This window comes from Lissotriton vulgaris, chromosome 2_1 (genome assembly GCF_964263255.1).
Source record: "Lissotriton vulgaris chromosome 2_1, aLisVul1.2, whole genome shotgun sequence".
Taxonomy (NCBI): domain Eukaryota; kingdom Metazoa; phylum Chordata; class Amphibia; order Caudata; family Salamandridae; genus Lissotriton; species Lissotriton vulgaris.
In genome coordinates, this window is record NC_141687.1 from 1,840,048,280 (window position 1) to 1,840,073,456 (window position 25,177).

Sequence of the window (25,177 nt, forward strand, 5' to 3'; positions counted from 1 at the left end):
CTCCCCCCTTCCCTCCGCCCGCCTGCCCTCCCCCCGCCCGCCCGCCGCTCTCCTTAGTCCTGCTCCCCTCTGCCCGCCCGCAGCTCTCCTTAGTCCCGCCCCCCCCCGCCCGCCCGCAGCTTTCCTTAGTCCCGCTCCCCCCCCCTTCCCTCCCTCCCTCCGCCCGCAGCTCTCCGGTAGTCTGCTCTTGCTTTGGGTATGACACCCGTATCATGGTGTCAAGGATCGGGCAGGAGTTCCGCACTTGCCTCGGTACACCCTACGAGACGTGCCGCCTTTACTCACGGAAACTTTCTTAATTAAAAAAAGACATTAACGCACCACTAAAATAACCCACGGCCCCAAACTATAGCCGCTTTTCTGGGTCTTGGAGGCAGGCTGGAGTCTGTTTCAGTTGCACTTTTCTTTGAACCACTGATTTCATCAGCAGAAGCCGGCTGACAGGGATGATGCCCCACACCGGCCGCCGGTGTGTCTCTTCCCCTCTCTGTGTGAGGGTCCAGGAGGAAAGAAGAGGCTCGGATTTAGGAGTACTAACCCACACACAACCTCCACAGCAGCATTTTTCCTAGACCTGGCGCTCAGGAACACACCTCCGTTTACAAACGTTTTTCAAAGTTTGCTTCATTAACCGAGAAGGGATCCACCACTCTGCCTATTCTTCCTCTGGTGGACTGTGTGGTCAAATCGAGGGCAAATCACATCACACGGAATCGAACAAAGGGGTGCTCGGCCGCATCTCCCAACGGAATATACCATTCTGGGGACGGGGGAGTTGCAGGACGCTGATCGGGGGATGTTCTGTGCAGCGGTGGGTGTCCGCATCAGCTGCATCAGACGAGAGGCGAGCACGGAGGGACACAGTGTGACTCTAAAACGTCACTGTCCCATGTCAGAAGATAAGGTGGGCCCTGATACCTTCAACTAGAACTTCAACAGCGACCCGACTGCGCAGAGCCGAGAGCTGCGCTCTCTGCCACATTTTCCGTCGAATTGAGAGGATTTTGTTTATGCCCAAGTGCAAATTAGCATGAGGACAACACGCCTTGTAATTCGAGACCTCAAAAGCTTAATCGTGCCAAGTATGCGCATAATAAAAATTATTTTCGGGGGTAGCATACTTTTTTTTCTCAGAATGAATGAAAATGCACTAATGTATTCAGTGACGCCTGTTTCCTATTGGTTGCCTGTGCAGGCTCTCGATGGCTCGAAACCCAAGTCTCTCATAGAGTCCAACAGGTATTTTATTGAGTGATTGCCCGCGTCCTACTCTCCTCCCAAGGCTTCTAGCAAGCAGTGCAGGAGCCAAGACTTCACTTTATAAGCCATTCACTCCAGGTTCAACTCAAACAGCGCCCAACACATTCTCACACACGCCTTACAAAATATGACATATTTCTCACCATTCTTTGATTTGATGGCTTAATAGCATGGATACTTAACGTGAACACCCTGCCTGTTTTCCCTTAAGCCTTTTCAAGAACAAGCTGGAAAGTGATACCCTGCGATGTCAGAGCAAGTCGAGGGAACAATGGAGAGGCAGGTTTAATGCATTAGACACGGATTGTGAGAATGTTTCGCTGCGATTCCCCCTCAGGAACCATTGAAGGTCCGCAGGGGCGAGTGCCGGGGGCAAAGAGACGGTAGCGTGGGGCTGTGCCAGCGCAACAGTGCGGCATGGTGAGGAGCTTCTAAACGCAGCATCCGCCAGCATCTTCTGCCGGATCCACCTAGCCAATGGCCGCCTCCCCCCGGGCGCTCCCATCCATAATGGGTGGCGCCCCCCCCTAGGGACCTTGAAATCACTGCTCACCGATCATGACCTTACCGCCACAGGCCAGATAGTTGACCGACTATCTGGCCCCCCCACCTCCTATAGGTCATGCCTCCTCAAACCCACTAGCCAAGCTACGAAGTCTCCTATGAGTAATTCATTCCCAGCCCTGGACAGATGCACCCCATCATTCAAATAACAGTGATCCCCCCTAATACACCCATGGGAAATGCATTGGAGATGAGCGGAGCGAAACAGTTTCTCAATCTTGTTCTTGACCCTCTTTACCGAGTGGTTCAACGCTGACATAGACAACCCCCCCCCCGCCATATTCTCCTGGGAATCATGTGGGACCAGGCAATCATACACCCAGGGAGTCTCTTGGCCAACCAGCTAACTGCAGACAATATGTGCTCAACTAACACCCGTCTTCCCAGTCTCACCAAGCCATTGCCCCCACGTGCACTATGACTATAGATGGCGGTGACCTGTGCCGCCCTAAGAGTTCCTCCACAAATTTTTGCAATTGATCAATACAGAGGCCTCCCTTCCCATGGAAGGTCACTCTGAACCCATATTCCTCAGATGCGTGGATCGCGTCACCTGCTTTGAATATGTCCCCGCACGCCTCACGTATGAGTGGCCCACTACCCAGACCACTTGATCTCCAATCGGTGATCCCTTCCTGCTGGTCAGCTGATGCTGGGCCGATCCCAATTTCCGCCCCGCGTGACAGGCTTGCGAAACTGTAATCCAAACAAGAGACAAGAAGCGTGAGTACAGTTAATCAGCTATTTACAACATGTGCAGTCGCACATACCTCTTGAAACAGTTCGAGGACTAACTGCCTAATTGTTTCACCTCTTCCGCCTGCAGACCCCGAGCCGTAGTTTCCGTAGCGGCCCCTATTCTAAATGAATGGGTCCCAAAATCACCCGGGCTCAAGCCCGCCGCTGCAATCGTAATTGCCAGCACCCTCTGAAATTGAAATCTCGTCAATGGGGTGCCATCCATGTGTCTAAGCAGGCCCCCCACCCATGTTGTCAACCTCTGTTTTAGGTAGGCCTCCACATGCCCCACTGGGCAACCGGGGTTCCCCGGTGCGCGCTGCAACACCACACTATTCCCCAGGGCCTCCTGGTCTGTTTTTGACCTGGTTATCGAGATCAGCAGAGAATCGCCCCTCACTTGGACGTGTTCCCTGCGTAGACCTCCTTCCACATCTTTCTTATTTGCTGCCACTAGTTCACTCACCTGCAGGGCCCCATAGAACGCCAATGCGAAAGTTGCTCGGAACGGTGTTACCTCGCTGAGTGAGGAGCATGTCTCATCCAGTTTCGCCAGTAAGGTGGTCAATCTATCCAACTCAATCGGGTGCCTGTTATCCTGTCTGTGACCCTCCAGGCGCCGCCAGCCGCGGAGAGCCTTCTTGACTATGAAGGAATCCGTCGGGTCCCTCACCCCGTGGAGCTGCGCCATAAATGATATGGCGGCCCTATACCTGTTGGCGGTTGCCGCCGACCATCCTTCTCTATGAAGGGCCACCAAAAATTGGAGGAAGGACTCCTCCCGCCCCCATCTATGCTCCCCTACTGGCCCCAGAAAGGCGCAGTATGAACGGAACGCCCCTTCATAAGCTTTCCTCGTCCTTGGCGCTAGACTGGCTGCCATGAGGTCTTGTAGTCCAGGGCACCGATCTGCCATAGTGCTTCGGGGAAAGTTGCCGCCACTAGCTCCGCTGTGGGTAGATAACCCCTGAAAGCCTGCATTTTTGAACGAGAGAGTGCATCAGCTGCATTATTCAGTACACCCGGCACATGTTTTGCCCTGAACTGTACGTTTAATCTCATGCATCGCCATACAATTTCTTTCAACAGTCGTAGGATCCATTTGCAGCGTGCTGCCTGGTGATTAATGCACTCGACCACTGTAATGTTATCTGACCAGAATACCACTGAGCGGTCCCTAAAGTCCTCTGGCCATGCCATCAGAGCCACCCAGATGGGGAATAACTCCAAGAAACCAATGTTACCTGTTAGGCTGCTTGAGTGCCACCACGCCGGCCATGTTTGTGCCGACCACCGGTTACCGAAAATTGTGCCAAACCCCAAGCTCCCCGCCGAGTCGGTCCATAAGCCGAGCTCCTTCGACGAGGCTGGGGGTCTGTTCCACACCACTCGACCGTTGAAGTCCTCCAGAAATGCCAACCAAATGAGCATGTCCTGGCGAACCTCTGCCGAAAGTCTAGTCCGGTGGTGGCCCTCCTTGAGGCCCACCATAGCCTGTGCTATGGAACGCGAGAAAGGGCGAGCCATCGGCATCACCCTCAATGCAAAGTTAAGCTGACCCACCGTCTGTTGTAACTGATGTAGGGTCACCTTCTCTGTTCGGAGACAGTGAAGTAGTGTGGCTCACTGGTTAGAGGCGGCAGACCCGAGAGCAGAGGACGGCCCGGGACCAGGGTTCAATTCCCGGCGCGGCAGGTTTCTGGACCAGGGTCAGCGGACTCGATAATTCTCTCGCCTCGGTGCCCACTCTGATCAGCGATCACACTCGGCAACTCTGGGCATTAGCTTGCCTCATCTTCACTAACGGCCCCACCAGACTGCCGGGGATGCCTGGTCTCACCCTGGAGATACCCATTAAGGGACCATCTCTCAGGGAAGCCAGGAAGGGTTTCGCAGCGGTCGAAGCGCCTTGGGACCCTACGGGTAAGTAGTGCGCTATATAAATGCCTATACATTTACATTGTACCAGGGGGGCCCTAAACTTGGCCACCTTCTCATCCGGCAAGTGGAAACACCCCTCCTCTGAGTCTAGTTCTATACCCAGAAACTCGAGGGAGGTAGACGGCCCGACCGTCTTACCTGGTGCCAACGGGACCCCAAAACCCTGCATGAGCACGCAGAAGTCCTGCAATGCCCGCGCACAGTCCTGAGTGCCCGCTGGGCCCAGAAAGAGGAAATCATCCAAATAGTGCATCACCTGTCTGTGGCCCGTGGCCTCTGTGAAAACCCATTCCCAAAAGGAGCTAAACATTTCAAAATAAGCACATGAAATCGAACAACCCATGGGCATGTAGAATTTCCCCTGGAACGTGAATCCCAGCAGCCGCTGGTCTTGAGGGTGTACTGGGAGTAACCTGAATGCAGATTCAATGTCTGATTTAGCCAACAATGACCCGGGCCCAGGCGATTCAACATTACGACTGCGTCATCGAACGATGCATACTTCACTGAGCATACCTCGGGGTCAATCGCTTCATTTACTGAGGCCCCCCTTGGGGCCGACAGATTGTGGATGAGTCTATACTCCCCCGGGTCCTTCTTCGGAACCACTCCTAAGGGTGAACATACAAAATCCGCTACTGGTGGGCCGCCAAATGGCCCTGCCACTCGCCTCAAGCTAAATTCTTTTGCTATCTTTTTGGCGGCCACCGCTGGGTTGTGCTGAATAGACAGCTGGTTTTTACAGGAAGGGCTCCCCCTAAAATTGCCCGCCGGGATCCTGAAGCCATATGAAAAGCCATCCCTCAGAGTCCCGGCGGACGCATGATCAGGGTATCGGTTCAGCCAAGGGGTCAAAGCCAAGATATCTACGGGTGAAGATGTTTGCTTCCGAGGAACCGCATCAATCCTGCTTGGATCCCCCTTTTCCTCCCGCGCCATTGATTTTAGATCGGCAACCAGTTTCCGGGTGTGAGGAATTCCCACAGCCCGAGCACGCGTGCCGGAACGTACACGTTCCCTGAGGCCTGTTACAAGTTCCTTTGTTGAATCCCCAACACACCCCTCGCTTGCCTCCATTCCCGCTAGACCTGGGCTGGGATTCCCCCCCGGCGTTAGCCCGAAAGGGCTGTGACGGCCTCTGTTGGAATCCCCCGGAGCCACTCGTGCTTGGCACCGAAGGACCCGCCGGCCCTGGCAAGAGCTGAGCGTGCCAAGACACTGTATCCAAACAATCCCAGGTCAAGGCCTGGTTAAACTCCTTTGCTTTTCTAAAGGCAACATCATACCCCTTCCATTCATTTCCCCCATACATCGCATGGAAATTCATGATCCTGTTCTGATAACATGCCAGGTCAGTCAACACTTCTGATTTACGTTCTCCGATAATTGCCGCGAAAATAGAAAATGCCCTGACCCAGTTCACCATGGTCTCCTCGACCCTGAACTCCGCCATCTTGGCCCGCCATACACTGGGGTGCCAGAGATCTTTCTGGGTCTTTGCATATTCAAACTCACGATGGTCAGTCAAAAGCGAAAACATGTTAATGTATTTGTCTCCCCACACCATCTCTTTCGTAGCCATGGGAATATGTTGAGATAACCTTTCCCGCTTTGAGGGTACCGGGCCCTCCCCCACAAATGGCAACGCTCTCTTACCGGCTTCAGACGAACTCCCGGCAGGGTCAGTTGTCTTCTCCCGATCGTCAGTCGTGACCTCCTTCGCCATCTGCGGGGGAATAGAAGGTACATTCGATGTCCCGGCATCCCTTGCCTGCCGCAACTGCTCAATAATTAATCTGGCTTCCTCGGCCGGGTCTCCCGCCGCCGCTGATCCCCCCGCTCCCTTCTTTAGCCAAGGTAATACCGCTGCTAACTGAAGTGCTAATTCCGGGGGCATCTGGTCATCCCCCAGTGGCGTGATAACCACGGGAATTGGCAATCCCCCATCCGGTCCTGGTACCGGGCTAGCCGCCGGCACGACGGGAATCGGTGGAGTTACTAGTGGGACTGGGGCCTCGCTGGGACCTGCCCTCCCCTTCCTTTTCTTGCTCTTATCCCCCGGGGTGACGTTCGGCAATGCCGGTCCTATGACCTTTTTAGGCCAGCCCAAGGGGGCATTCTGGGCCTCCACCTGTTTCCTGATGGCCGCTAGGCCACGATCAAGCCGATCTACTTTACCCTACTTCTGGTCTATCACCGCCACTTGGTTCACCAACGTGCGCAGCATCCTTTCCAACTCGGAGCTCTTTCCGGATTTCTTGCCAGGCATTTCCTCGATCAATCCGTCCGACTTGACTTGCAAAGGTGACTTGATCTCCCAACACGCCTTGGTAACTGAAAGAGAAAGTTCTCAAAAAAGTGCAGCTTGTTCCCTTGAGGGCTCACGAGCGACGAGTGGTGCAGCCTTCAGAGCACAGGAACAAGAGGAAGCTTTGTTGGATTCCCGCACTATTTATCTAGCTGCAGGAGGGCGGGGACCCGCCTCCAGCACGCCCATCCGTGCACAGACTTCCGGGCGGGTGTCTAGGACAACCTCTTTTGGGCGGGAGGGGCGTGCTCCAGCTACGCCGCTTTGGGCATACCAGCCGGGTCACGCCCCCCGCCCACAATGGTTTCCCTGGGGATCGGGGCACCCAACCATACGTTCAGGGGGACCGAGTGGTCTCCCCTTTCCATTCCAGAAGTACACGGAGAGATTAAGTGATTTGGCAAGCGTTCTAGTATTTTATGCCTCCCTCCAAAAAACGAACCCTATTTGCCAGCTTCAAGGGCTGCCGCTCTTGCCACTTCCTCTCCCCTTGAGAAGAATATAGAAGATGGCAGGCACAAGTAAAATGCATTTCCATTATGCGATCCAACACAGCGCCGGCCATCTTGTTTTCGACTGCTGCACCCGAATTCAGACACAAGGTTAAAACGCTCCATCCATAACCAAGTTTCCGTAATCTTAGAGGAAAAGTAAACAAAAGGGGCAACTTAAAAATTCACCTTATCTGTGCTGCAGTGCAATGCAGATTTTCTTTTTCTTTCAATAGACTTTCCCCACAAAAAATGGTTGTCTCAAAGAGTTTTAAAAGTATTGTAAGACTCTGTCCAGTCTTTGGTATACTGAACTGTCATCCTTCAGTGAGCATCAGATAATGTACTTAAATGGAGAATTCTATAATAAGCGCTTGCTGATTGTGCCTGAAAACGGCTGGTGCAATTTTGAGCTCGGCACACATTTCATTGATGCAAACAGGATGCTTGTTTCTTTTGGGAGTAGTGGTTGCATGTTCTTGTTTGGTCAGCTTTGTAGCAGGAAGGTGGATTTATTTGATCTCATCCCTGCCGGCCCCATTCACACTGCAGGGTTTTCGTCACCCGATGACCACCTTTTCATGAAGCATGCATTCCAACAGTATCCTGGCCGTGCTTTAAACATGTGCGTTTCAGTTCATTGCACAGTTTTTTTTATTCTTAGGTAATACGGATCTTGTGTAAATAATGCCAGGTGAACCCTCAAGAGGCTGGAATGTTTCTCAGGGAGCTGAGACACACACACACACACACACCCACACAGCTCCATTGCATTTGGAGGTGCAGATTTTGAAACGTTAAGTGTGAGCGCTGGAATACTGTACATCTAGTTAGTTAATTCTTATGCATCCATGGGACATCACGTTACATTTCTTATTTAAGATCTTGACATAGCATGCATGTGAGGATCTTAAGCACAGAGTGACAGAACGCTGAACAGCAAAGAAATAGAAATGAACAGACAAATATCTCATAATAACACGAGTTTAGTCTCTAGAAAGAGATTAGTATCTTTGTAGTGCAGACGGAGTGAGACCAAATCAACAGGGAAGCAAGGAGATATTCATGTGTATGTATACAACTGTATTGTGAATGGCAGCGTTTACTCAAGGAAGCTGCTGACAGTATTGTTTGACTGGGATTAACCTGCACGAGTGAAGAGCTGAGACAGCTAGGGCATAGTTTTGATAATTAGTGTTTACCGAGTCCCAAATCGTGCCATACCCACACTTCACTACTGCTTTGTTTTTGTTTTTTGATTTCAATCAAACGTCCCTCACATTATTCTTGTTGAAGTTACTTTATCTGGTCCCATAAATCCCACAGTTTACAGTAAGTTTAGGGTATCATTTGTAGAAAACTCTCACATCCTGGGTACTTCTATTGCAGTTTTTGCAAACTGTCCGATTGCAATCGAATCATCATAAGTTGTCTCATGTAGCCTAAAATAGTAGATATAAAGCTCCTCACTGCAAATAAAGATAATAATTTTAATCTAGCAGCTAAATATATCTATATATAAACCGCGTCTTGGCTTACCCTATTTAAATAACTATAAGCGTAATCTATCATTTTGAGCTTATTTTCTCTTTTATTAAAAGAGAAACTCTTTTCATTACTGCCCTTCTAGTAACTTTACTCAGCTTAACTCATGTTATCGCTCCGGGGTAGCTTGCTCTGTATTCTTGCTTATAGGTCGATTATTAATGGGTGCCTTTGCGTGCGAGGAGTCTATTTATTGTTGTAGATAAAAAAGCAAAAGTAAAAAGCATAGTCATTTTCAACACCAACAGTTCTTACTTTAACAAATGCGAGACCTATTGCGTTGCAAATGCTTGTTTGCATCTGCTATCCAACCAAAATAATACAACCTTGCTTTTAAAAACATAATGGGCATAATCAGGCACCCAACCCCACCCCTACTCAGAGTAAGTAAAATGTGCCTGTGCCTCATTGTAAAAGCTGTGCAGTCTTAAAAACGTACCTGGGAAACCTGCAAGCAAAGGCTTTTCCAAATGAAAGCTACGGCTCTTTGATCAAGGACACAATGTGAGTTTTACATGTAGGCAAAAAACAGATTCGTTTAACGACAGAAAACTGTGTGCAGAATGTGGTTGTGATTGGAGGGAGCAGGATAATGGGATAGGGAGCATGAATGTAGTTAATATGTCTCGCCTAGGCAGTGCTTTCAACATGCTGTATCCACTGTATGGGCTTTCAGCACTCCCATCCATTTCGATTTGTTCCTTCATGTGCCTTTCGAAATTCCTTTGTTTTTTTTGGTGAATAGTTTATATTTGTCCCTTCTTTTGCTGTTTTTGTGCCGCCCTGGTGACTGGCCTTATTACATGGATCACTTCAATATCGGCCATGTAAGTTAGTTTCGGCGCAATACTTTTGCTAGGCTTGTTTTGGCTTTCTGAACGCACTCAGCCGAGGGATGCAAACTATCTTCTTTTCCACTGTCTTTGATTTCACAAGCGCTTTTTCGGTCTGGTTTGTCATCCTAGAGCATTTTTGGTTTCATTAGCTCAAATATCCAAAGCTTAAATAATATACTTAATGGAAAAGTAGTTTAAGAACACATCCAACAGTAGTCTCAACCTATTGTTATTGTTATTGCTCTTGCTCCAGTTTATGAAAATGAAAGGTTTCAATCGTGGGGGAAATACAACCAATATCAATGGATGCCTCCTCGTGCTTTCCACAGGTGGCATTTAATTTGAGGTTACTTAACTATATTTCCTGTAAGTATACCGTGCACAACCACCTCAGTACCACCTCCGCACTAGTCGACGTCACTCTGCACCACTTAAGCATCACTCAGCAGGACCTAAGCACCACCTGAGCCCCCCAGCAAAGCACCACCGCATCCCCACCTCAGCAGCAACTCTGCACCAATTTTGCATCAGTGCAGCATCACCTCAGCACCAACCCGGCATCACTCCCCCCCCCCCCCCACCTGAGCACCAGCGCAACATGACTCGGTAACACTGCAGCATCACCACTGCATCAGCACAGCACCATCTCGGATTCAGCACAGCACCATCTCAGCTTCATTGCATTGCCACCTCCTCATCAGTGCGCCCCCACCGGTGCAGCACCACCTGAGCCTTACCACAGCACCATCTCATCAGTTCACCACCAACGCAGCCCCACCTCCACAGTAACTCAGCACCACATCAGCACAGCAATACCTCTGCATGAGCGCATCACCTCAGCACACCACCAACTCAGCACCACCTGAGCACAAGCACTGCACCCCATCTCAGCACCACCACAGCATCACTCTTCGCCACAACAGCATCACTCAGAGCCATCTCGACACCAGCAAAGCATCTCCTCAGCGTCAATCAATACCAGCACAGCATCGCCTCAGCATCAGCACCACCTCCGCATCAGTGCACCACCACATCACCAACTCAGCATCAGCACAGAACCTCCTCAGCATCAGCACCCCACCAGTGCATCACCAATTCAGCATCAGCGCAGCCCACCTCGGCACTAGTGCAGCGCTACCTCAGCACTAGTGCATCACCTCCGCACCAACTGAGCATCACTCAGCACCCGCTGAGCATCAGCAGAGCATCACCTGAGCGCCACCTCAGTATAGCTCAGCACCAGCGCAGCACCAACTCGGCATCACTACAGCACTAATGCAGCACCACCTCATCACTAATGCAGCACTACCTCAGCACCAATGCAGCACCACTTTGGCACTAATACCTCACCTCCAGCGCAGCACCACCTCGACACCAGCACAGCAGTAACTCAGCACCAACGCAACACCAATAAAGCATCGCCTCTGCACAAGTGCAGCACCACCTCAGCATCACTCGGCACCACCTGAGCACCAACACAGAAGAACCTGAGCACCATAAAAGCAGCACTGAGCACAACCAAAACATCACTTCGCACTACCTCAGTATCATTTAGCACCACCGGAGGGTGACCTTAGCACCACTGGAGGGTGACCTCTGCACCAGTGCAGCACCCCCTCTGCATCAGCGCAGCACCCCCCACTGCTTCTGCACCGTAGCACCCCCTCTGCACCTTAGCATCCCTCTGCCTCTGCGCCATAGCACCCCCCTGCTTCTGCGCCGCAGCTCCCCCTCTGGCTCTTCCCCGGAGCACCCCCCCCTGGCTCTTCCCCGCAGCACCCCCTCTGGCTCTTCCCCGCAGCACCCCCTCTGGCTCTTCCCCGCAGCACCCCCTGTCCATCTTCCCCGTAGCACCCCCTGTCCATCTTCCCCGTAGCACCCCCTGTCCATCTTCCCCACAGCATCCCCTGTCCATCTTCCCCGCAGCACCCCCTGTGCATCTGCGCCGCAGCACCCCCTGTGCAGATGCGCCGCAGCACCCCCTGTGCAGATGCGCCGCAGCACCCCCTGTGCAGATGCGCCGCAGCACCCCCTGTGCAGATGCGCCGCAGCACCCCCTGTGCAGATGCGCCGCAGCACCCCCTGTGCATCTGTGCCGCAGCACCCCCTGTGCATCTGTGCCGCAGCACCCCCTGTGCATCTGTGCCGCAGCACCCCCTGTGCATCTGCGCAGCAGCACCCCCTGTGCATCTGTGCCGCAGCACCCCCTGTGCATCTGCGCAGCAGCACCCCCTGTGCATCTGTGCCGCAGCACCCCCTGTGCATCTGCGCAGCAGCACCCCTGTGCATCTGCGCAGCAGCACCCCTGTGCATCTGCGCAGCAGCACCCCTGTGCATCTGCGCCGCAGCACCCACTGTGCATCTGCGCCGCAGCACCCACTGTGCATCTGCGCCGCAGCACCCACTGTGCATCTGCGCCGCAGCACCCCCTGTGCATCTGCGCCGCAGCACCCCCTGTGCATCTGCGCCGTAGCACGATTTCTGCATCAGCACAGCACCACCTCATCAGCGCACCTCACCATTAGCGCAGCACCGCCTCCTCAGTGCACTTCATCATTACCTGAAACCCACCTCAGCCCCAGCGCAGCACCGTCTCAACATCAACACAGCACCATCTCAGCATTCCCTCCATATCAGTGTACCTCCGCTAGAGCTCAACACCACCTGAGCACCAGCGCAGACCACCACCTCCGCATCGCCTAGCACAAGCACAGCATCACTCAGTGCCACTACGGCCTCATTTAGCACCCCCTTTGCACCGGCACAGTATCTCAGCATCACTTAACATCCCTACAGCTGCATCTCAGCATCAGAGCAGCACCACCTCCACATCCGTGCATCATATGGCTGAGATACCCGCCACCCCCTCTCAACACAATCCCCAAAAGGAAGGGAAACCGGAAACTGTTCTTGAAGTTTTTTGGATGTGGGATGGAGTGACCATCCCGGCCGTATTTATTAAAACAAAAAATTAAAACATTAAACGTTTTCATGTTATGTACAATTTCATTATCACATTACGATGTTTGGCTAACCTTAACATAATCTCTAATACAGAGGTTCTCCTAGCCGAACTAGCATCCTACAAAACATTCTCTAAGAACACTGAAATTGTACATCCTAACGTTTAAGGGCCAACGGCAAGGTCATAACCGGTGTCAAGATCCCTAACCAGACTTACCCCTCCCACTTAGGAGGGGCGATGGCACAGGGGCTTACCACAAGTGCAACTACTAACAATTTCCCTTGACTTGACGGGGGCACTTAAGACTCGACGCCATTTAAAGGTCGTTCGAACACTTGTGTGTGGTATCTAGAAGGTATCGTTGACCTCTCCCCACCCCACACAACTTACCGCATCTGCCGTCGCAGATGACACTAGCCCCGGGAAATTCCCCAGGAGGGGGCTGTAACCCCTCCTACAAAGGAAGGGGCCTTGACCGCCTTTCCTTTACTTCCGGCGACCCGCCCTTAGACGGGACCGCCTCCCCACTGAGGGGCCAATGGCCACCTCTCCCGAGCGCTCCCATCCGTGTTGGGTGACGCCCACTCATAGGGATCTACCAATTAGTGCTCACCGATCATGACCTTACCGCCTACCAAAAATAAATACGACAGTTCTTCAACCTATGAAAACATTGGTCGCTACGACCGAAGGAACATGCTAAAAATGCAACATCACATCAAATCACTTTAATCGTAACAACCTAAACGATATTCACCATCTTTATTAACCACAAACTGATACTGTTATAGCCTGTAAACGAAACGGAAAAACAAACTTATCAATTCACTTTATTGCACAACAACTTTGCTGTCCTCAGGGGCTGGTGGGTGGGTCAAAATTGGCTCTTCGTTCCGTCCCGAGCTCACGTGTAGCGAGGAGGTGCAGCTTCGGAGCACAAGAACAAGAGGAAGTCTTCTGGTCTTGCGCCTTCTTTTATCCGTCTTCAGGGCGGGCGAAAACCCGCCCCTGCCCGCCCCGGGGGCGTGGCTGGCTGCGTCGGTGTCTAGGCCAGCCCACTCTAGGGCGGGAAAAGGCGCGCCCCGGCTACGCCGCTTCGGGCATACCAGCCGAGACGCGCCTCCCGCCCAAAAATGGCTTCCCGGGGGGATCGAGGCACTCATCCATACGTTCGGGGGGACCGAGTGGTCGCCCCTTTCCATATGGCTGAGATACCCGCCACCCCCTCTCAACACAATCCCCAAAAGGAAGGGAAACCGGAAACTGTTCTTGAAGTTTTTTGGATGTGGGATGGAGTGACCATCCCGGCCGTATTTATTAAAACAAAAAATTAAAACATTAAACGTTTTCATGTTATGTACAATTTCATTATCACATTACGATGTTTGGCTAACCTTAACATAATCTCTAATACAGAGGTTCTCCTAGCCGAACTAGCATCCTACAAAACATTCTCTAAGAACACTGAAATTGTACATCCTAACGTTTAAGGGCCAACGGCAAGGTCATAACCGGTGTCAAGATCCCTAACCAGACTTACCCCTCCCACTTAGGAGGGGCGATGGCACAGGGGCTTACCACAAGTGCAACTACTAACAATTTCCCTTGACTTGACGGGGGCACTTAAGACTCGACGCCATTTAAAGGTCGTTCGAACACTTGTGTGTGGTATCTAGAAGGTATCGTTGACCTCTCCCCACCCCACACAACTTACCGCATCTGCCGTCGCAGATGACACTAGCCCCGGGAAATTCCCCAGGAGGGGGCTGTAACCCCTCCTACAAAGGAAGGGGCCTTGACCGCCTTTCCTTTACTTCCGGCGACCCGCCCTTAGACGGGACCGCCTCCCCACTGAGGGGCCAATGGCCACCTCTCCCGAGCGCTCCCATCCGTGTTGGGTGACGCCCACTCATAGGGATCTACCAATTAGTGCTCACCGATCATGACCTTACCGCCACAGGTCCGGATAGTTGACCGGCTATCCGGACCCCCCACAAAACTCCTACCTATAGGTCATGCTTTAAAGATTCTAACCAGGCTAGGAAGTCTCCTATGAGTAACTCGTTCCCCGCCCTCGACAGATGCACACCATCCCCCAGATACATACTATCATCATTAATACAATTATGCGAGATTGAATGCAATGTCTTGGACCGGAACAACCTACTTACTCTGTTATTCAACTTTTTAACCGAATGATTCAAAGCAGGGATCGAGATAGCCCCCCGCCACACTTTTCGTGGAATCATATGAGACCACGCAATTAGGCACCCCGGAACTCTCCTCGCTAACCAACTTACCGTGGAAAGCATAGCCTCCAGGAGCAGTCGTCTACCGGTGGTGACCAAATCATTGCCCCCCAAATGTACTATGACTATGGACGGCGGTGACCTCATCCGCCCTAACAGGCCCTCAAAAAATTCCTGCAACTGGTCAATACAGAGACCGCCCCTTCCGTAGAAGGACACTCTGTACCCGTATTCCCCAGCTATGTGAATCATGTCACCTGCTTTGAATACGTCTGCGGCCCGTCTCACGTATGAGTGGCCCACGACCCACACCTCCTTCTTCACAGCCGGTGACGTGCGACCGCTGGCCTGGTGTTGGGTCGACTGCTCAGTTTGCCCTGCCGCGTAAGCTTGCACAACTGAAAATAAACAAAAGACAAGAGGCGTGAGTACATGAATACAGCTTCACAACATGTGCAATCGCACGTACCTCTTATAACAATTGGAGGACCAACGCCCCACACGTTTCACTTGTTCTACATTAAGACCCCTGGCTGTAGCTTCAGTGGCAGCCCCTATACGAAAGGAGTGGGTCCCAAATTCGCCCGGGTCCAAGCCCGCTGCGGCAATGGCCATTGCAAGCACCCGTTGAAACTGAAACCTCGTCAGCGGGGTGGCGTCTGCATGCCTCAACAACGTCCCCCCCCATGATGCCACTCTCTGTGCTAGGTAATCTTCTAAGCACTGTACCGGACACATGGATGACTCGGGGTTCCTGCGAATGATCGTACAGTCCCCTCTCCCATCTTGGTCAGTCTTAGACCGGGGAAAGGAGACAATCATGGCGTCCCCCCTGATCTGAACATGCTCCCTGCACAAGCCCCCCGTCACATCCTGTTTGTTCCTTGCAACCAGCTCACTAACTCTCATAGCCCCGTGAAACGCCAGCGTAAATGCAGTCCGGAACAAACAGGTCTCAAAAGGGGACGAGCATGTATTCGGGAGTGTGGCCAGTAACAGGGACAACCTGTCTATACCTATCGGTCGTCTCACGTCTACTCTGCGACCCTCTAGGCGTTGCCACCCACGCAGCGCTTTCTGTACTGTGAAAGGCGCTGTTGGGTCCAGGATGCCATGGGCCCTGGCAACAAAGGAAATGGCGGCACGATGCCTTTGGGCCGTAGCCACCGATTTCCCAGCCCTGTGTAAAGACATAAGAAAGAGTACTACCCACTCTTCCTGACCCCAAAGACCCCCTCTCTCTGCCCCCAAAAAGGCTAAATAGGCCTGGAACGCCCCTTCATATGCCTTCCTTGTCCTGGGTGCTAGACTCTCTCCCACGAGGTGACGAAGTTCGGGGCACCGAGGGACCAGAGAGCTTCGGGGAAGGGTGCCGGCTCCGGGTCCGCTGAAGGAAGGAAACCCGAGAAAGCCTGCATGTGAAAACGAGACAGTGCATCAGCAGCCTGATTCATCACCCCTGGGACATGTTTTGCTCTGAAAACCACGTTCAGTTGCATACATAGTAAGACAATTTCTTTGAGCAGCCTCAAAATCAATTTACAATGGGCTGACTGACTGTTGATGCACTCTACCACGGTCATATTGTCGGACCAAAAGACTACAGAATGATCCCTGAAACCTTCTGGCCAGGTTCTCAGGGCAACGAGAATGGGAAATAATTCAAGGAAAGCGATATTACTCGTTAGCCCCTTCTCGTGCCACCATAGGGGCCATCTTTGAGCAGACCAGCTCGTGCCGAAGATGGCGCCAAACCCTATGCTTCCTGCTGAATCCGTCCATAGCCCAAGCTCTTCCGAGGACACGGCTGGCTTGTTCCAGACGACTCGGCCATTGAAGTCCGCCAGGAATGCTAACCATATCCGCATGTCCTGGCGGACCTCAGCCGATAACCTCGTGCGATGATGACCCTCCTTCAGGCCGATCATCGCTTGGGCAATGGAGCGGGAAAAAGGGCGAGCCATTGGGATTACTCTTAAGGCAAAATTCAACTTCCCCACTAATTGTTGCAACTGATGCAGTGTAACCTTGGGTGTGTTCAAACATACTCGGAGGGCTGACCCGAATTGTAACACTTTGCTAGCCGGTAAACGGAAACACCCCTCCCTTGAGTCCAACTCGATCCCCAAAAACTCGAGGCAAGTCGTGGGACCCATAGTTTTTCCCGGCGCCAACGGCACACCAAAATGACCCATCAACCCACAGAATTCGTTTAAGGCCTGGGCACATTCGGGATTTCCGGCGGGGCCAAGGAACAAAAAATCGTCAAGGTAGTGCATCACATTTCGAAAACCCGTCTTTTTAGTAAACACCCATTGCAGGAAAGTACTGAATTGCTCAAAATAGGCACATGATATAGAGCATCCCATTGGCATACACTTATCCATGTAAAATGATCCCTGGAACCCGAATCCCAAAAGACGCTGGTCGTCTGGGTGTACCGGGAGCAACCGGAACGCTGACTCGATATCGGATTTCGCCATCAACGTCCCGGGCCCCAGGCGATTCAAGATGGCTACTGCCTCATCAAACGATGCGTATCGCACCGAACAAACTTCAGGATCAATTGCGTCGTTCACCGAAAGGCCGTGTGGCGCAGACAGATTATGGATCAGACGAAACTCACCTGGGTCCTTCTTGGGGACCACCCCTAACGGAGAACAAACAAAATCCGGTACCGGGGGTACACTAAACGGGCCAGCGACCCGTCCCCGGCTAACCTCTTTCTGAATTTTTTCCTGCACCACAGATGAATGTTGTAAAACAGAAAGCTGATTCTTGCAAATCCCTACACCCTGAAAGTCCCCTACCGGGATGCGGAAACCATGTGTAAAACCGTTCCGCAGCACCCCGGCAGACGCACGATCCGGGTAATCACTGAGCCAGGGGATCATTGCCAAGGTATCAATCGGGGTCGGTAGAGGCGCCCCTCGGACTAAATTAGACCTGTTTGGCGCCTCCCTTGCCCCCATTCTCACCCGTTCTGGCTCTGCACGCTGACTCAGGATGGGATGACCCACACGTACTACATTCGTGTTTAAATTTACAGGACCCCGGAGGCCTGGTACATTTCCCTTTGTTGAAGTTATAACAGAAACCCTTTCTCCCGTTATTACCTGCGGGCCTCGACTGGTCGTCGGTGCTCGTACTTGGTCGAAAGGGCGACCCCACATTTTGGCGGGAGTAGTCAACAACATTGCTCCCGACCAATGGCATTCGTAATATTCCCGATTCTTTCATTTTATCCCACGTTAAAGAATCGTAACAATCCCAGGTCAAACCCTTGTTATGTTCTTTTTCCTTCCTGAACAGATTATCATAACAAAACCAATGGTTACCTTGATACGCCGTCGAGTAACCCATAATTCGTGATTGGTAAACGGGAAACTCAGGAAGCAACTCAGGCCTACGTTCCCCCAAAATCGACGTAAAAATACCCCAGGCATTGCCCCAGTTCCCAATGTTCTCATTTACCTTAAAGGCGGCCATTTTTGCGCGCCAAACACTCGGATGCATTAGGTCCTTCTGACTTTTTACATGCTCCACATCGTAATGATCAACAAGCAAGGAAAAAATATTCACGTATTCCCCTGCCCAGATCTTTTCCTTTATGGCTAAAGGCACATGCTGTCCCAATCTCTCTCTACGAGAGGGTGCTGACTCGTCCCGTGCAATCGGCAATGGCCGCTTACCTGAACCGGACGCAGCTTCTGCCGCTTGCGGCTTGTCTATCCCTGCCAACGGTGCGGCCACTCTAGCTGCCTCCTTCTTCTCGCGAAGTTTTTTGATCAGCGCCTGTGCCTCAGCAGCCGTGGCGCCATCACTGCTATCCCCCAACCATGCCGCTAGCTGTGCTGCCAGCTCGGGGGGCATGTCTTCCTTAGGTGTCGGGGTGACGACAACGGGGATTGGATTCCCCTCGATCGGTACTGGGGTCGGCGCCTCGAGCGGGGCAGAGGGAGCCGGGGCGTCCCCCCCAGCTGGAACCCTTTTCGATCTCTTAGGTCTCCCTCCAGCCGGTGGTTGGCCCGATCCCTCCTCCCCATCTTGCTCCGCCAGCCGCTTCTTTATGTCGGACATATCCTTAAAAAGGGCCCGAACCATCTGCTCGGTCGTCATTCTCTTTGGGCCTTTCTTGGGCATCTCTCCGACGAAGTCTCTGAAAGACAAAGAAAAAGATCAAAACGCTCAAAATTGGCTCTTCGTTCCGTCCCGAGCTCACGTGTAGCGAGGAGGTGCAGCTTCGGAGCACAAGAACAAGAGGAAGTCTTCTGGTCTTGCGCCTTCTTTTATCCGTCTTCAGGGCGGGCGAAAACCCGCCCCTGCCCGCCCCGGGGGCGTGGCTGGCTGCGTCGGTGTCTAGGCCAGCCCACTCTAGGGCGGGAAAAGGCGCGCCCCGGCTACGCCGCTTCGGGCATACCAGCCGAGACGCGCCTCCCGCCCAAAAATGGCTTCCCGGGGGGATCGAGGCACTCATCCATACGTTCGGGGGGACCGAGTGGTCGCCCCTTTCCACAACCAGTGCAGCATCACCTAAGCAGCAACTCTGCACCAATGCAGCACCACTTCACCATTAGCGCAGCACCACCTCAGCACCAGCGCTGCACCAACTTGTCACCTGAGCACTAGCACAGCATCACCTAAACACTACCAATGCATCACTCAGCACCACCTCAGTATAACTCCTACGTACAAGCACGCCACCAACTCAGCATCAGTTAAGCCCTACCTCAGCACCAGCGCAGGCCTGCCACTGCACCACTTCAGCATCCGCGCAGCACCACTTCAGCATCAGCGCTGCATCAACCCAGCACATCGGCAACTCCGCATCATCTGAGCACCAGCACTGCACCACTACCTCACATGACTCTGCACTACCACAGCATGCTTCTGCACCACCACAGTATCATTGAGCACTATCACAGCATCACTTCAACATCAACACAGCACCATATCAGCATCAGCAAACCACATTGGTGCACCACTGTCAGCGCAGCACCACCAGAGCGCATGCGCTGCACCACTACCACAGCATCACTCAGCGCGACCACACCTTTACCCAGTGCCACCACAGCATCACTCAGCACCACCTTGACCCAATTACAGCTTCCCCCCGGATCACTCAACACCCCCTCAGCGCCACCTCTGCATCAGTGCACAAGCGCATTACCATCCGATCAGCACAGCCCTACCACAGTACTAGCACAGCTCCACCTTCGCACTAGTGCAGCATCACTTCAGCGCCAGCAGCATCACTTTAGCGCCAGCAGCATCACCTCAGTGCCAGCTAAACATCAGCACAGCACTACCTGAGCACCACCACAGCATCACTCGCCACCACCACAGCATCACTCGCCACCACCACAGCATCACTCGCCACCACCACAGCATCACTCGCCACCACCACAGCATCAATCGGCACCACCACAGCATCACTCAGCACCACCACAGCATCAATCGGCACCACCACAGCATCAATCGGCACTACCATAGCATCACTAGGCACTACCACAGCATCACTCCCGTTGTTTGTGGTCTCTTCCACCCCATAACAAAAATAATAAAGCCATAACAAACCAACATTAGAACAGGCAGAAAGAGGTTGCTAGCATTGCAAGGATAAAAAACTAGAAGACATTTTTTACGTTCATTCTTTTTTAATAGGGCGTTCAGATGTACATAATGTCTTGGGTATATATAAAGGTGACAAAAATGCTTATAACACTTTTTTTTATAATAACTTGTATTAAGGCACAATGCTGAGCAACTTAGCTTAAAGACATCGGCAAAGCCAACAGCTCTGGATAAACACTTATAAGGTCCCAAAGTCATGACCTATTGGCTATACCAGTTGTTTGTATTTAGTTTTTGTCTTAATGGTTCTTTAGCATGGGGTTCAAGCTAAGACTTGTAATGGTGTACATGTGACTATGGTGCTTCATCATCTGTTCAGACTGTTGCTTGAAGACATTTTTGTAATAATCAAATATGTTGCCACATCTTCTAAACTGCAAAGAAGAATGTTTTTGCCAAAGGAAATTATAATGGATCTACTCCATTGTAATGTTTTCCTGATCGCAGCTGTTGATTAAACACATATTTTTTATCTTTGCAAGATGACAAAGATTTTCTTTTTTTCGCTGTTGTCTAGTGGACTTACAACTAATTGTCGATAGGTTGCCTTTCTCTTCAGCGTGTTGTAGAAATGAAAATGATTGAAATGTACTTACTCTATGCCCAGCTGCTGTAGCTTTGAGGAGTACAGGAGGAATTGCTGTTCTCCAGATCCTGCTACCCCTTTTCTTCCTGCTCTCCATCCAGAAACGTAGGCAAACACCAAGTGTACGACTGCGCATCTACAAAACTGCAGTTACACCTCTCTACAACTGCAAAAGACTGCAACTGTTTAGTTTTGCATCTGCAGCTGAGTTGTGTTTATTCACCACCTGTTGTTTATAGTCCTTCAAAATGACAATACTGAGGACTTTCACAACAAAAACTGCACATCTGTAGCATTCCAACCAAGCTGTGCTTCTGCAGAGCACATTGAGAGCAATGCTTCAAGTGCACAATTCTGCAATTACACCACAACAGCATGAGAATACTACAACTAGACGACACAACAAGCTCCGTAGTACTGCAGGCACAAATATAGCATATCTGCAATTCTAACTTCAACACTACAGTTACAGCTGAAACAATACAATTGCAAATGTAACGCCACATAATTTTGGGTTTCATACAAAATATATTGCACTTATGTTGATAACATACACGTGCAATATGTACCTTTTGTGTTTGTTCATGTTTTTAAAATAAATTGTGCAGGCTCAGGTCAGAGCATCATCTGGCTTGCTCTCCACAAATCTACTTGCACCAGTAAGGAGTGTGTTTTAACAAACTGATTGTGCCCTTCTTTCCTAGCATGCCACTTTCATCTACTAATAATCTCTCTCTCATCATCCCAAGGTTTCGTCATACATCACTGAATGGCCGATGATTTGTGGAGAGAGGACTGCTTCTCTGGAACACTCTTCCTTCTGAAATCTGTGCTACCCCTTTCTGGGCTATCACCTGGTTGTTTTAGATGGGGTACACTGCCTGAATTCTGATTCTGACCACTTACGGTGATAAAATGGCGGTGCTGAGAGTCTTTTGAGAATTGCACCCTATAAAAAGAATGTAACACTACGAGCCTAGTTGCAAGACTGTTTAACTAGTAGACAAAATGAATGCAGTTCAGGAGTTGCTCAGCAAGCCATTTTCGGGTCGGACCCATGAAGAGAAACTTCAGTTGAAATTATTAGGACCTCATCAGCCTGATATGAAACTGGAACAAGTGAGCTCTGTGGATGGGACTAAGGCTTACACCCGTAGGTTTACCACAGGATGGTATTCAAAAAAGAAATGGCTTTGTGGGTGCCCCTTGAGGAAGGCATTGTTCTGCTTTCCATGCTTGCTGTTTGGTGATGATAGTAATTGGACAGAAAAAGGAGTTAATGATCTGAAACATCTTTCTGAAAAAATAAAAAAACATGAAACATCAAAAGTTCACTTGAACAACTCATTGCGGCTGGTTATGTTTGGTCGTGTGAAAATTGCAGCACAGTTGGATGAACGTTATCGTGTGCAAATAAATAAGCACAATGAGGAAGTTGATAAAAACAGATACACCTTATCTAAGATCATTGATTGTATACGGTTTTGTGGTGCCTTTGAATTAGCTTTACGGGCCCAAGATGAGGTGGACTGCTCTTCAAATCCTGAAATATTTAGTGGCCTTGTGGATTTTGTCTCCAGCATAGACAGCGCCATGGAAACCCATCTAAGAACTGCAACGCTGTTTAAGGGATCTTCAAGAACTATCCAAAGGGAGCTGCTGGACTGCATGCTGGATATCACCAGAGAGTTTATTGTACAGCAGTTAAGAAGAACTGAATATGTGGCTGTCCTAGTTGACAATACTTCTGATGTGTCACCAAAAACCCAGTCTGCGGTAGTCTTTCGTTATATTGATGAGAAATCCAAACTTGTTGAAAGATTTTATTGTTTTACATGTTTACTAGATACTAGAACTGAAAGCATAGCTACAGCTCTTTTGGCTCACCTGCATACTATCTTTCCAGAGCAGTGTAACAAAGAAAAAGTGATTGCTCAGAGCTATGACGGTACCTACGATGGTGCTAGTGTAATGCATGGAGAGTCTGGTGGGCTGCAGCACAAACTTATCACTGTGTACCCAAATGCACATTATGTCCATGGCTATGCTCACCAGCTAACCCTAATTGTACAACAAGTTGTATCTAAAATTCCACAAGTAAGAAGTTTCTTTTGTGATTTGTCTGGCTTTCCATCCTTTTTTATACCATTTCCAAAAAGGACAAAGGTGTTTGAGGACATAGTGACCAGAAGGTTTCCAGACCGAGCTTCAGTACGATGGGACTTAAGCAGCCCAACAGTCAATATTGTCTATGTGTACAGAGAAGATCTCTTTGAATGCTTTAAGACTGTTGAACATTGTGGTCATTTTGAGTCAACGGCTATATGTGAGGCTCGGGGACTTATCAGAGTGCTTGGAGACAGGGAGTTCCTTTTCTTTCTCTTTTTATTTCATGACATAATGGCTCATGTAGATACATTGTACAGCCAGGTACAGAAGGAGGACATCGACACATTATCTATTCATAGAGCTACAGCAGACTTTGTTAGCAGTATCCACGGTGTTCGAGGATCTGTTGAACACTTTGGTTCTAGGCTTCCAGAGAATTCCATGTTTCCAAACCAACAAATGGATATTAAGACCTTGAACCAAGTTGCAAAAGAAGTGTGCGATATTCTAGTTGTTCATATAAAAGGACGCTTTGCGTTCACAAAACACCTGGTGAGTGCCAAGTTATTGAAGTGTAAACTATTTGAAAGCCACGATGAATCGTTTCCTGGGGATGCGATGACTGATGCTTTGGAAACATATCCCACACTAAACAAAGAAAGGTTGCTTACTGAGCTTTCACTCCTATATAGTAGGAGTGAGTTCCGCCATGCTAGTGGTATGGTTGCTTTATTTAAATTCTTTGTTGAAAATCAACTACAGGAGGAATTTTCAGAGACATTGACATTACTAAGAATTCTCCTTACCACACCCATGATTACAGCTGAACCAGAGTGCTGCTTTTCTACTCTGAAGAACATTAAAACATTTTTAAGGAACACTGTGAACCAGGATGGCCTCAATGCATTGGCAATGCTGTCACTGGATAAACAGCTCATCCAAGATGTACCAGATTTTAACAAGCGAACTATTGAAAAGTTTGCTGGTCTTAAAAATCGCCAGGCAATGTTCATGTATAAGTAATAACATGATTAGTGTTTGAATGTCTTGTTTATCATGGTTTGTACATCACCCTAAATGCACCCACCGCAAATTAGCCACAGAAAAAACTGCTTATTACACCTGTCTAGAATGGTTAATGATACAAGGTTATTTTGTTTATTAGGAAGGTACAGTAATAGGTCTGTTGAGGATAGGAGTTTGAAAAGGTGCCTTAAAACACATGTAAGTGTTTATATGTACGTTTTTTTTTTTTAAATGTTGGTAGAATGCGTTTTCAATCAAGGATGTTTCAATATGTTATGTCCCCATATTGCCAGTAAAATGCCAGAGAAAATAAATGTCAGTCCATGAAAGCAAATTGTTTTGAATTGTGTACACATTTAATCTTTAAATCGATGCAAAGCTAAATATGAATGTTATTTTCTGAGTACAGGCTAGGTTATCCTTTAACTTCATCTTTGATACGAGTATGATTCGTACCTGTTCATACCTTTAATACATACAGACATAGCATTGTATACGTCATGTTTTATTACATTAATTGATGGAAATAAGGCTGCCATGACACATCTAAGGATTCATCTATCCAAATAATGAGCCTCCTTATTCATAATAGTGGTAAAACGTATTACAATCAGTCCAGCTTTATATTTGCAAATTAAAGGTACACGTTAATATGCATATGCTCACAAGTATGGGTTTGCAGCATAAACCTATAGATTCATATGCTGACATTATTCCTACTTGTAGATTTAGAGTCCAGAATATTCCCAGCAAAACAGTTTTGATTTTGGATGCAGACCATTGTCAAGTTAATTTCCCAGTAAGTGAGCACCATCCTTAGATTATGGATTATGGTTTAGGCTGCTCTGTGCAGAATCAGGTAGGAAGTGGTGGTGTTAAGCGTCAAATATGAGGTACATTTAACAGCGAATTGTGTTTTGGAGTT

At 50.0% G+C, this 25,177-nt stretch overlaps 1 protein-coding gene across 4 annotated transcripts in view; it reads left to right on the forward strand.

Annotated features, from left to right (window-relative positions):
* The window catches only part of ZWILCH (zwilch kinetochore protein), a 405,441-nt gene that overhangs the window by 95,811 nt on the left and 284,453 nt on the right, over nucleotides 1-25,177 (forward strand). For 2 of the 4 annotated variants that reach the window (XM_086957996.1, XM_086957997.1), the window contains one exon: nucleotides 21,867-24,586. The exons of the other annotated variants lie outside the window; for them this stretch is intronic. In XM_086957996.1, coding sequence (XP_086814122.1) covers nucleotides 22,126-24,249 — 2,124 coding nt within the window. In that variant the 5' untranslated portion in view covers nucleotides 21,867-22,125 and the 3' untranslated portion in view covers nucleotides 24,250-24,586. Of the gene's footprint in view, nucleotides 1-21,866; nucleotides 24,587-25,177 lie in introns of those variants that run through there. 4 annotated transcript variants of the gene reach the window in all.